Raw genomic sequence first — 14244 nt, 5'->3', positions numbered from 1 at the left:
GTCAGCTCAGTGTTTAAAAGCACTTGCTGCTCTTCCAGAGAACCCAAGTTCCATTCCCAGCACACACAACCATCTTTAACTCCAGATCCAAGGATTCACCACTCTCTTCTGAGTACACCCCCCCAAACACAGATATACACAATTAAAACTTAAATCTTAAAAAAGAATCTTCATATATTCATTCACAGGGTGAAATAATACTCAGTAATAACAGACTTGAGCTGGTTGAAGTGGCATATCCCTTTAATCCTAGCACTAGGGAGGCAGGGGCAGATGGAACTCTGTGAGTTTGAAGCCAGGACTACACAGTGAGACTGCCTCAAAGAACTAACAAACTCAGATTAGGTCCTTGAGATGGCTCAGCAGGTACAGCACTTGGCACACAAGTCTGACTGCATGAGTTCAACCCCCAGAGCCCACAGTAGGAAGTTAATTTCTCACCTCAAGTGTGCTGTGGCATGCACACATATGATCACACTCAGACATGTAATCAATACAATTTATAAAAACAAAATAAAACCCAAATTATATCTGGATATAATCACTGTGAACCCCAGCACTCAGAAAACTAGAGAAAGAACTGTAAGTTTGAGGCGAGCCTGGATGGTCCCCTCCCCCATGGGCTCATATGTTTGACTACTTGGTTCCCAGTTGGTGGAACTGTTGGGGAAGGATTAGAAGGTGTGGCCTTGTTGGTTTGGGTGTATCTCTGGGGAGTTTCAGTGTGCCTTTCCAGTGTGCTCTCTGTTTCTATTTATAGGACTGGATGTGAGCTCTCAGCAGCTGGTCCAGCTCCAGGCCTGTTGCCTGCTGCCATGTTCCTGCCATGATGTGAAGGACTCTTATACCTCTGGTACTGCAAGCCTCAAATAAACACTTTTTCTGTAAATTGCCTTGGTAATGCTGTTTTGTCACAGCAATAGAAAAGTAACTAATACAAAAACAAAAACAAAACAGTAGATAAAGTGTCACTGGTATATGTGGGACATGTTACTAGCTAGTTTCCCATCCCTCCCTACGCCAAGGCTTTCTGCCAACCTTACAACGCCTTCCTATAGTGGACACAAAAAATACTTCCCCATGTTTTTGTTGTTGTTTTGTTTTGTTTTCTGCTGTTTTTGTTTTTCAGTTAGGATCTCACTGCCACTCACACTGGCCTAGGACTGCTATTATAGACAAGGCTATCCTTTAATATATAGCAATCCTCCTGCTTCTGACTTCTAGGTGCTAAAATTATAGGCACATGTCACCACAACTGGTCCATGTGTTATGTTTGATCAATGGGAGATTAATATAAATGAAGCAACCAGAAACTTTAAAAAGTCATGCTTGATTGCACTTGATGCTTCCATTCCTGTAAAAAATGTTAGTCCCTGATGCAGGAGGATGACAGACATACAGAGTGAGGCCATACCTAGATTAGCAAACTCCAGATAGCTACTGATGCACAAGTGTTCCACAGTAAAACTGATGAGAAGTCACATCCATATGGATTAGCTGATCTACATGATCAGCTGTGACAAAACACCATGGCCAAGGCAACTGCAAGTAGGAGCTAAATAATTTCTTTGGGGTGGGGGTGGAGGCTCGAGACAGGGTTTCTCTGTACAGCTTTGGCTGTCCTGGACTCGCTTTGTAGCCCAGGCTGGCCTCCAACTCAGGCTGCCTCTGCCTCCCTGAATAAAGGATTTTACTATGGAGTTTTGGCAGTCCTGGAATTCACTATGTAGATCAGCCTGGCCTTGAACTCACAAAGCTCCACCTATCTCTACTTCTCAAGTACTGGAGTATTAAAGACATGTGCCACCACGCCTGGCCAAAACAATACTTTTGTGGCACTAGTTATAATAGTACCCAAAAATCTGAAAGAAGTGTGGGAGAAAACTGGAAATACATAACCCATATGTGACTGGAAGAGACTTTCAGTTAAAATGGCAGCTCGATCACATAGACTATAGTTCATCTCCCCAGAAACCTCATTGAAATAACAGTATATATGTAAAACTAGCATTATACCACCATGAACAGATTATAAGAAAAATACTGGGCTGGAGAGATGGCTCAGCGGTTAAGAGCACTGTCTGCTCTTCCAAAGGTCATGAGTTCAATTCCCAGAAACCACATGGTGGCTCACAAACATCTATAATGAGAACTGATTCCTTCTTCTGACAGAGGTAAATGCAGATAAAACACTCATATACATAAAATAAATAAATCTTTTAAAAAATCAGAGTAAATGATTTGTATGTCACAATTCATGGCGTGATCAAAATGTAGCCTTAAAAAAAAAAAGAAAAGAAAAATACTCTTTTTAAAGCTTTAACCTTTATCTTTATTTTACATGTATGGGTGTTCTGCCTGCATGTACGTCTCCATATCACGTGTATACAGTACCTGTAAAGGCCAGAAAAGACCACTGGGTCCCTTAGGGTTGGAGTTCCAGATGACTGTGAGATATCATGTGGGTGCTGGGAATCCAGCTCAGGTCCTCTAGGGGAGCAGCCAGTGCTCTTAACCGCTGAGCCATCTTTCCAGCCTCCACATTTTCTAAAACTGGGTACAGTGACAAACATCTGTAACTCCAGCACTGGGTAGATAAAGGCATTTTAAGGGCAGTATGGGCTACAAATTGAGTTCTAGGCCAACCTAAGCTTCAAAGTGAGACCCTGTCTCAAAGAAATGAAACAAAAATGTATATTTGGGGACTAGAGACATGGCTCAGCAATTAATGGTGACACACACCTACAATCCCAATGCATGGAAAGCCGAGGCAGCAGACCTCTTAGAGTTTAAGGCCAGCCTGGTCTACATATGGAGTTCCAAGCCATCCAGGGCTACACAGTGAGACCCTGTCTCAAAACAAAACAAGCTCAATGGGTGAAGGCACTTGTAAAATCTGATGACCCAAATTCCATCCCAGAATCCACAAAAACGTAGGAGAGAATTATGCAGAGTTGTCCTGTGCCCTACACATGTGCACCATGGCATGTGTGCACAAACATATCAGGCATACACATAAAAATAGAAAAAATTAAAAACAAAACAGAAACAATCCCAGGAAATATAAGGTGTTGTATAAGAATAATCACATAGAAAAAAACAAAATACTAGGAAGTAAAAGTAATAATAGTTACTACTTTGCACAGCAGTAGACAATATACATGGTGTTATGAAACGTAAGTACTGACCAGATTTATTTATGTACTAGTGCAAGAGATTAAAAGCAAAAGCCTTTTATGTATGCTAAGTATGTACTACCACCAAGCCATACACTCAACCCAATTAATGATCTAATCAAAACTGAAATATAATATAATCAAACAAAGAGGAAGCAGGGACATTGGTACAAAAGTACTATACGAAATATCCATTTAGCTGGGCGCTGTGGCACACTCCTGTAATCCCAGCACTCAGGAAGGCAGAGGCAGAGGTAGGCAGATCTGAGTTTGAGGCCAGCCTGGTCTATACAATGAGTTCAGGACAGCCAAGGTTACACAGAGAAACCCTGTCTTGAAAAACTATAAATAAATAAATAAATAAATAAATAAAGCTCCATTTTTCATGATAGAACAAAATTTAAAATGTCTAAAACTTATCATTCATAAGGTAGCTATATAGTTCAGAAACACAGACGTAAACAAGAGCAAAGTATTGCCCCAATAAAGCTGAACTAGCCAGGAGTGACGGCACAAGCCTATGACGCCAGTACTCAGAAGGGGGAGGCAGGAGGCTTAGTAGCTCATCCTCCAGCAGCCTGACTCACAACAAAGGCCGGCCTTGACATCTTGCACAGCCAGGGCTGACTCTTCCCTGTTTCTGTCCTGCTTCTACAGAAGCTTTGCATGAGACGATAATAAAGCTGACTAGAGCTGCAGAAGACTGACATCCTCATTATAATTCCTTCGGGACTTTTAAAAACAACAGTGATTCTCTGAGTGTCAGGTTTTCAGGACTTTAACTTGTTTCTCTTGGTTTATCTAATTTTTTAATAATATTTTTATATTATTTGTGTGTAATTTAAAAAAAATATATTGGTTTTTGTCTGTTCTTTTGCTGTGTTTGTTTGTGATTTTTGAGATAGGGTTTCTCTGTGTAGACTTGGCTATCCTGGACTCACTTTATAGACCAAGCTGTCCTCAAACTTACAGCAATCTGTCTGCCTCTGATTGTGTTTTTGTTTTTTGTTTTTTTTTTTTTTTGAGACAAGTCCTTGCTATATAGTATAGGCCAGCCTTGAATTTCAGATCCTACTATCTCAACCTCCCAGATGTTGGAATTATGGTACATGTTCTACCACGTCAGCTTGTGCAGCTTAAAATAAATAAATAAATAAATAAATAAGCCAGAACATAAGTGTAATAAAGCCCTGTATATTTTATACTCTCCTTGGGGGCCTTACCTTTTATTGTGGCCAAAATGAAGAAAGCAATGAGGGTGTTGTTGATGGCACAGGTAGACTTGGCAACACAAGACAGGATTGTATAGGGATTTAGGAGATAGCTGTGGAAAACACACATATTTGTCATTAGTAAGCCTGACTAGTGAGTCCTGGCCACCATGCCCATTAAATTAAGTTCACTCATTTACAAAAAGAAGAAAACTTCTCAGAAAATTATCCCACACAGAAGAGGATAAAATGGGACTGGGTGTGAATAAATGAAGGCACTCAACATTATGCTGTAAGACATATGCAAAACTGTCATATTTCTACTTAATAATCACAAAGATCCTATAAACTAGCAAAAACATTCTAATTTTGGTTTTGGTTTTAGAGACAGAGAGAGAGAGAGAGAGAGAGAGAGTGTGTGTGTGTGTGTGTGTGTGTGTTGTATGGTTTTGGTTCTGAGACAGAGTCTCATGTAGCACAAGCTAGCCCTGACCTAGGGATGACCTTGAATTCCTGATCCTCTGGCTTCCTTCTCCTCAGTGCTAGAATCACAGGTATGTTCCACTTGGCCCAGCAACATGACCCTACTTTTGTAGATGAGGAAACTGAGATGCAGTTTTTAAAAAACTTGCCCAAGTTTTTAAAAGCTATTAAATACATTCAAAAACCAGATCTTCCTGGTTCTAAAGCCCTTTTCTACTAAGCCCTCTTCTTGTGAAGCAGTATCCTCTGAACCGGACTCATGAACACAATATCCTCTAAATTCTACAAGCTAGCTGGCACTGAACTTCACAGGACATTTTGACCTCCTATTAGGAAAGAATTAAGCTGGGGTCTTTTGCCCCTAAGGTAGGAAGGAATGGAATCAGAAAATGAATCTGAAGTTTTTGAGTTGGAAAGTCTTACATAGTCAGAATGGATTCTCTTTTTTTCTGTCCTGCTTCTATGAAATATTTGCATCAGCTAAAAGGAGAATAACAAAAATAGTAATAAAGTAAAACCAATCATAATCAAGACCAGGGGAAATACATAAGAAAAGGTAAAGCAAAGCTAAGAAAATCAAAGAGCTACAGCTGTACAATAAGCAGCCTTAATTGGCTGAATTTCCAGCAGGCAAAGGAAGAAAAGCTAGTTACATAATTCTTACTATCAGAAAGGAAAAAACACACCAGCGTCTTAGAAAAGGATTATAATAATTATTTACAAATAAAAACCATAAATCTAATAATACTATCTCCTAGAAACATAAGATTAATAGTTCTAAAACCAAAGGTCTAGGAACTCTTGGAGGTTTGGTGGGTTTTTGTTTTTTTGTTTTTCCCAGCAATCAGACAGACTTGTTACACAACCTTTAAAGAATCGGCTGCTGTTATTATGAAACTACCCTCAGGGGATACAAGAGTCTATAAGGGTTCATTATGTTGCTAAACCTTTGGTCCTATTAAAGTACTTCCCATCAAATTTCTGAAATATGTAGTTGAGAACTGATATACCAAAATTATCTTATAGGAGAAAAAACACAAAACCATTTCTACATAGCGGGTGACACTGAAGAAGCAGCAACCTAGACATCTACCTGGAACCCTGAATAGGAAATTTATACACAGGGCAAAGGCTCCTAAAGAGTATCCTGCTCCCAGGATAGAATCCAAGAATAAATTGGCTTCAAACTCACTATGTAGGTGAAGCTGACCTTGAACCTCTAATCCTCCTATCTCCCCTTCCCAAGTAGTGGGGTTACAGACAAGCCCCACCCCACCCAGATTATTTGGTGCTAGGGACCAAACCCAGGGCATTGTGGTGCTATGCGAACTAACCAAGCTCCATCCTGGCCTCTGGTTTTCCAAAATGGAGTATCACTACATAGCACACATTAGCCCCAAACTCAGCAATCCTCCTTCCTTAGGACTCCTATGGCTGGGATTACAAGCATGTGACACCATGTCCAGCTTCTAATTCTAAAAACTTCTAAGGGCATGTTTTTCCATGAGGAGATTTATGTTTTGTTTAGCACATGTTCCTGCAGACTAGCATGTTACTGATATCTGATTGACTACTAGCTGATTAATTCATTTCTTCTATCTCAGAAACACAAACGAGAATAACCTGAGGGTCACACTCACTGGCAGACCTAGAGTTCCTTCTTAAATCATCAGCTGGTGTCACTCTTCCAAGCTGGTCACCTAGCCCAGATGGGTATTTTATTTCAATTTTCTGAATTATAAGCAGGGAACTAACTCATACATGAAACATAGAGGCTATGTGAAACAGGAGCCACATAAAGACCAAGCTATATTGGATACATCACCACTGAAGAACTACCGCTTTCAGCAACACTGGTTACAGTCAGGTTGGAGCCCAGAGGAGCACGGAGTCAGAAGGCCTTTGTGAAGGGTCTGATTGTGCATGTCCCTGTGTGAGTCTTTGTCTCAACAGAGACAGAATGGCTCTGTCTTTTTTGCTGGCCAAAACCCCAGTTGTGCAAGAGAACTGCAGCAAATAGTTGATGACTAAGACCGCAAACTTCTAAAACTACAACAACATGGGAAAGTCTCATCAGATTTCCCTTGCATTGGTTGGCACTGAGCTCTGATTTGTAAGGGAATACTTACAACAGGGCCACTTTCAGAGGGATGTATCGCATTTCCATGGGGGTTCGAATGAGTTCGGCCACATCTGGGGCATACTGGTCCAGTTCTAGGAGAAGTTTCTGCTTTTTGAACTAGAAGGGGGAGGGTTCACAAGACACAAAACAGATGCTTTGCCACTGCTTTTAGGAAGAAGACAAAAAATCTTTGCCCTGCCCCCCCCACACCCACTGTCTGTCCGAGCCGACTCTCTAGGCCCCACTCATGTTCCTCCACCTAATCCACTCCAAGTTCCAGCACATGAACAGGCAATGCTCCTCATGCTCCCAGAACTCTCCCCTAGGTAACTCCCACACAGCTCAGCTAAGCCCTCACTTCCTGGGAAGGTGTATACCCCTTTAACTGTATACACACATTCAACTATACACACTCTTTCATGGCAGTGCTCACACACTCAGCACTGCCTGGCTCCTCCCTAGAGTATAAGTTCCACAAGGGCTTGGGTTACTTAATTTGCTCTCTGTGTATGCCTAACACTTAGCACAGTAGGCAAACAAAGGAATGAATGTATGGCAAAGCCACTTCTTAGTCATTCTGGGAAGTAACATCAGTGGTGGCTGGGCTTGCAAATTCCATCAGCAAAACATGTTCAAGCAGTTTCAGTGATCTAGATGCAAGGTATCTCAGGTTCCCTTCCTCATTCTTCTATTTCAAAGGTTTGTTTGTTTAGTTTTCCCTTATACTTCCATAGAGGAAGTGTGAAAGAACAATGATCAAGAAAGGGGACTGGTGTGGCTGGAAAGCTAAAGGGTTAGGATGTAGCCATAGGGGGTGGAAGCTCTTTGCTTTCCCTGATGTAGCCCAACAAACTTTGGGTGTGAGTTCCAAAAGGAAAACATAATCGCAGAAAAGGACAGATTAGGCTAATGTTGCTTTTGCCAACATCACCTGGCTACCATCAGTTGGCATTCATATCCCACTAGCGGACAGCTGAAGAGAGGGTGGATGTGAAGTCCCCTCAGCACCACTCATCCAGAACGCTGTGCAAGGACAAAGGTTCAAGTCCTACCAAGGTGAAATGTTTTCAGGCTATAAAATAGGATCCATTTAACAAATGAAGACTTTTGTTTGTTTGTTTTGGTTTTAGAGACAGGGTTTCTCTGTGTATAGCCCTGATTGTCCTGGAACTCTCTTTGTAGACCAGACTGGCCGAGAACTCACAGAGATCCACCTACCTCTGCCTCCCAAGCACTGGGGTCAGAGGCATTCAACAACACTCCCTGACAAATGGAGACTTTTTAAAAATTCTTTGATAACGTCAGAAATGCAAATAATGATATTTTGATCATAGCCACACCCCCATTGCTCTCTTATCTACTTCTCCTGCTATACTCTTTTTTTTTTTTAAGATTTATATATTTATTATTTATACAGTATTTTGCCTTCACGTGTGCCTGCACGCCAGAAGAGGGCACCAGATCTCATTATATATGGTTGTGAGCCACCACATGGTTGGTTGCTGGGAATTGAACTCAGGACCTCTGGATGAGCAGCCAGTGTACTAAGCCATCTCTCCAGCTCCTCCTGCTGTACTCTTTGTCCTAACAGGCCAGTCTCTATTTTCCTTTATGTTTATGGATATTTGGCTGGCATGTGTCTCTGAACTTGGTTTCCCTCCCTAAAGGCCAGAAGAGGGCTTTGGATGCCCAAGAACTGGAGTTTTGAACAGTTGTGAGTTGCCATGTGGGTGCTAGAAATTGAACCTGGGTCCTCTGGAAGAGCAATTAGTGCTCTTAACCAATGAGCCATCTTTCCAGAACCTCTCTATATTCATTTGTGTGTGTGTGAGAGAGCAATCAGTTGGGTTTAATTAGGGTTGCTTGTATGAGCATGGGTAGGAGGCATTCTTTGCTCAACATAGACAACTTGGCAGGGGTGAGAATACTGAAGAAAATTATTAAGCACAAGGTGTGAGCGAACACAACCACTCTTTTTTTCTTCCTTTCTTTTTTTCTTTCTTTCTTTCTTTCCTTCTTTCTTTCAGGTAGGTGTGTGTGTGTATGTGTGTGTGTGGCACTGTATATGTCACCGCATATTAAGAAGAGGTCAGAGGATGACTTTTAGTAAACCTCAGGTCATCAGGCTTGCTGGCAAGTGCCTTTATCCAATGAGCCATCTCAGCAGGCTTACTCAACTTCTTAACATTTTAAAATAGCTGGATCTTTAAGTACATGACTTTTGATTCTTTGCCATAATAAGAAAGTTACCAAATCCCACCACCTTTGTCCTATCCACTAATGACTTACCACAACTTTATTGTAGTCCTGAATTGCAAAATACAGGGCAATAGCAGTGAGGGCATCTGTTATCTGTCAGAAAAAGAGGAGTAATAGAAAACAGAACCCCGTTAGTATAGGATACTGGAATGCTGCCAGACCTGAAGATCTCTGAGATGGTACTGCATTGACTACCTAATACCAGACTCACAGTCAGGCAAGGCCTACTCAGGAACGTATGACAGAAAGTGCCCTAAATTATGATCCACTCAACCTAGAGCAGCAAGTTAAATGTAAATTAACCAGGCATTGTGGTTAACTGAGTTCAAGATCAGCCTAGGTTACACAGTGAGAGTATGTCCCAAACACCCATCCCACAACCCGATGGCACACACACACACACACACACACACAAATGCTAAATGGGAATAATATCCACTGATCTGTAAGCTTCAGGTATGTCAAGCACTTCACACATCGTCAGTCCTCAATAAACAACAGTCATTGTAATTAAGAAGACTTCAGGGTTTCTTATGATATCCTGACCCAGATTTTCAACTCCAGATTAATGGTTCAAGGTGCTCTGCTCAGAACTTGCACTGTCCTCTCAAACTTCAATTTTTGTCCTTGAAAGCCTCTTCAGACCCCTCAGAATCTCTTGGCAGAATTCTTAGGAAACTCAGGATACCCTCCAAACTGGCACAGTCAAAGCCAACCACAGAACCTTGGAGCTAGAAAATTGAAGACTACATAGTCCAGAAACCAAAGAATAAAAAAGCACAACTTATTAGAAGTCCCCGCTTGTTCTTCATACTCCATAATAGTATCCTAAAGCCAGGCTCCAAACTAAAGATAGTAAGTCTTGGCTTTTATTTTCTGAGAAAGTCCAGTTCCTGTTTTTCCTTTCCATTTCTTTCTTATAGACAGGATCTACTGCTATGTAAACAAGGCTGGCATCATATTCATAAAGATCCACCTGCCTCTGACTCCCAAGTGCTAGGATTAAAGGCATGTGCCAGCACACCCAGCTCCTTATTTTCTTAAAAACAGATATAAAATTAAAAGTATATACAGATATTGATTTTCTCTGAAAAGATACTTACCATAAATACCAATTCTGCATAATCAATTAGGAAATGAAAGACGTATATTATTAATGGAGTCTGTAGGAGAAAAACAAAGATGAAAAAAATTAAGTTAAATCTTGATATTAACTATCAGTTTCCAAATTGGGGACAGGGAGAAACTTATTCAGCTAAAAAATATGATCCTTCCTGCAATAGTACACTATACTAATTAAACAATTCAGCATCCTGAGTTATACGGCATCACTGAAACTATCTGTAGAGCATGGTAGAGGAAATAACAAAACTTGATGCCAGTTAGGTATTTGCCTGGCATGCTGGGCTTGGTGGTTCACACCTGAGTAGATACGGTGAGAAGACACATCTGGCCTAGGTATTCGGGGCCAGCCTGAGCACTTCTGCTTACCCCATCTGAAAAGATAAACAAGGGCTAAGGATGTAGCCGTCTGTAGGATGTGTGCTTACGATATACAAAGCCCCAGTGTTGGTCTTCGTACGTAGGACTTAAGTGCAGTGGGCAGGAGGGCAAGGGAATTAAAAGCCCAAAGTCATCTTGGCTGTACAGTACTGATGTGTTTTCTCACCGTATCTGCTCAAGTGTGAACCACCAAGCCCAGCATGCCAGGCAAATACCTAACTAGCATCAAGTTTTGTTATTTCCTCTACTGTTCCATGCCAGCCTGGGCTACATGAGATCCTGTCTAAAAAATAAATGGATGGATGGATGGATGGATGGATGGACACTCCATAGAGGGCCAAGATTGTTAAATGAATGAACTAGGAAATTTTCCTTCCTCTATTCTCTGATAAGTTCGTATAAGAATGTTAAATCTTGCCTTGACAGATGGTGGTGTCGCACTCCTTTAATCCCAGTGCTCAGGAGGCAGAGGCAGGTGGATCTCTGAGTTTAGGGCCAGCCTGGTCTACCAAGCAAATTCTAGGACAGCCAGGGCTACACAGAAAAACCCTGTCTCAAAAAAAAATAAATAAACAAACAAAACAACAACAACAAAGAATGTTACTTCTTCCTGAGACCTAGGGAGAAAGCCACATGGTGATGCTTGCTGCAATCTCAGGATTTAGGCTACAGTAGGATGGAGAGCTCAGGACCAGCCTGGGCTCTACTGCAGAATCCTGTCTCACGGGGAAAAGGTTTTGAGAAAATTCACTCGCTGTGAAACTAATCATGGCCTGAGAGTTTCCCTTTGTTTAATGTTTTTTTAAAGACAAGGTTTCACACAGGCCAAGCACCTTGAACACAATCTGTGACCAATGACAGCTTTACGCTCCCTCACGATGCTCCTGCTTTGGCCTGTCAAGGACTGGGTTATAACAGGTGAATCACCAAGTCTGGCTTCACAAGGCTTTGTTTGTTTTTGTTTTGTTTTGTTTCAGAAACTGAAATTATGGATTCAATTTCTCCCATGTGTTAAACATTATTCTGATTTGCTTTGTTTTATTAATCTAGGTAATATTTTTCTAGACATTTATATAATTTTCATTTTATTAACATAAGTTGTTTACAATATTTTTTGTTTGTTTGAGGCAATACATTTTCCTCTCAATATGGCTTTAGCAGTAACACAAAAGTTGTGGTATGTTGCTTTTTTCCATTATCAATCACTTAAAAATATAAGCCTAAGAGTGGTTAAGAGTGCTTGCGTTCTTACAGAGACCCAGAGTTTGGTTCCCAGCACCAACATCAGGCGGCTCACAACTGCCTATAATTACATTTCCAGAGGATCTGATGCTTCTGGCCTCTGTACACACAGCAAACACATATACACACAATTAGAAACAAATATTTTTTAAGGACAATATACTCTAATTTCCACTACATCTCTTCTTTGAGATGTACTTTAAAATGTACAGACTGGCCCAGAGGTGATGCAGTTCATTGGTAGTGTCATTTGTTATTTATCTGTCCGTTATGTATGAGTCCTGTGCTCAGTCCTTAGTACAAATACAAAAAGGAACTCGGCTTAATTCCAAATATTTGTTATTTTATCTGTTTGCTTGTTTGTTTTGCAAGATAGGGTTTCCGTCCTGTAACTCACTCTGTAGTCCAGGCTGGCCTTGAACTCAAGGATGTTCCTTCCTGTCTCCCGAGTGCTGGAATTAAAGATATACAGCACCATTGCCCCAGCTTGCTATTTATTTTGAAAGTGTTGGAAATCAAACCTTGGACCTTGTAATTGCTAGGCAAACATTCTATCACTGACCCCAGCTCTTCTTTTTATATAACTTATTTGTAGCTTAACTCTACTGTCATCATTGAGAGGATAATACATGATTTTAGTAACTTAATGTGTGTTCTGATTTACTTACGGTTTATCATCTGGTCAGTTTGGACAAGTGCTCCACAAACATTTGAAAACAATGTGCAAACTCAGATTTCTATAAACGCGTCCATAAAACAGTATTCTACATATAATTTATACGGTAGTAATTTCTAAAATTTCTACATACTTATTAATGTTTGAGTCTCTCTGTTCTATCATTGATGGAAAAAGATAGTTTAAAAACATCCCACTAGCTGGAATATAAAGTGAACACACTATAATTAATATATTAAAAATAAAAATTTAATAAATAAATTTTTAAAAAAACTAAAAAAAAAAAAAAATCCCACCAACCTGGGCAGTAGTGGCATATGCCTTTGAACCGAGCACTGGGGAAGCAGAGGTAGGCAGATCTCAATGAATTTGACCAGCCTGGCCTACACAGTGAGTTGCAGGACAGCCAGAGCTATACAGAGAAATTCTGTTTCAAAAACAACCAAGCAAACAAACAAAAATCCCACTATTGGGATTCTTAACTGAGGTGGCTCCTCAGTTAAGAACATTTGTTGCATATGGACCTGGATTTGGATCCCATGCTGGCTCACAACTATTTGAAATTCCAGTTCAAGGAATCTGATGCCCTTTTCTGGCTTCTTCCAATACCAGGGCATATAAGTGGTACATGTGTGCATGTAGGCAAAATGTTCATACCCATGAAAAATAAATAAACACAAGTATACATCCCACTATCGCCAGGCATGGTAGTGTGTACAGGCGGATATGAGTTTCAGGCAACCAAGGGCTACATAGTGAGACCCTGTCCAGACACACACACACACACACACACACACAAAAAAATCCTGCTGGTATAATGTTCTTTTGGAATGTATACAATTTACCCTTGTTCATTGGAATGCTGATTTCTCTCCCCTACTATCTGGTTTCAATTGGACATTGCATTGTGATGCTTATTCTAAGCATCATTTGTCTCAAATTTGTGTAAACATGCCACCATTTGTTCTCTTTGTTCTCTATATTGTCAATTAAAATAACCAGCACATTGCTGAGCAATGGAGAGGATAGGATGGAACATCCTGGTCGGGAAGGGAGGAAGAGGAAGAAGGAGAAGAGAGAATCTGCAGGAGAGGTCTTGGAACCACATGGAGAGATGGACCAGACCTAAGATATGAATAAAAACAAGTATAATGGGTGAAATCTGAATGGTAGGAAACTATGTGAGCTTGGAGGTTTAGGATGGAGTAACTATTGCCCAGCATTGTCTAGGTTAATTAAATAAATCCTAGTCTCTGTGTGGTGATTTGGTTATATAGCTGTTTAGGAATAACCACCGCTTAACTAAAAGATATATCAATAGTAAATATTAATACCCATAACAAAGACCCAATGTAAGAAGTAAATAGACATATTTACTTTGTGTTTTTGTTTGTTTGCTTTTGAAACAGGATCTTATATAGGCCAGGCTAGCCTCAAACTCACTATGTACTGAAATGAACCTGAACTTCTGCTGTTCCTCCAAAGTGCTAGGGTTGCAAGTGTGTGCCACCACTACCAGTTTTACTCAGGGTTATTCATGCATGCCCGACAAGCACTCTACCAAGTAAGCTA

At 40.6% G+C, this 14244-nt stretch overlaps 1 protein-coding gene across 4 annotated transcripts in view; it reads right to left on the bottom strand.

The window, feature by feature from the left end:
* Window positions 1-14244, bottom strand: part of Pigu (phosphatidylinositol glycan anchor biosynthesis class U) — an 82768-nt gene that overhangs the window by 49635 nt on the left and 18889 nt on the right. For all 4 annotated transcript variants that reach the window (XM_021640511.2, XM_060383005.1, XM_060383006.1 and 1 more), the window contains 4 exons: window positions 10355-10414; window positions 9282-9344; window positions 7000-7109; window positions 4400-4500 (listed from right to left, as the gene is read on the bottom strand). In XM_021640511.2, the coding sequence (XP_021496186.1) occupies window positions 4400-4500; window positions 7000-7109; window positions 9282-9344; window positions 10355-10414 (334 nt within the window). The remainder of the gene's footprint in view (window positions 1-4399; window positions 4501-6999; window positions 7110-9281; window positions 9345-10354; window positions 10415-14244) is intronic.

The sequence above is a fragment of the Meriones unguiculatus genome, chromosome 4, assembly GCF_030254825.1.
Source record: "Meriones unguiculatus strain TT.TT164.6M chromosome 4, Bangor_MerUng_6.1, whole genome shotgun sequence".
NCBI classification, from domain to species: domain Eukaryota; kingdom Metazoa; phylum Chordata; class Mammalia; order Rodentia; family Muridae; genus Meriones; species Meriones unguiculatus.
The sequence above is the reverse complement of the archived record's forward strand: the minus strand, read 5'-3'. Positions and strand labels throughout refer to the sequence as shown.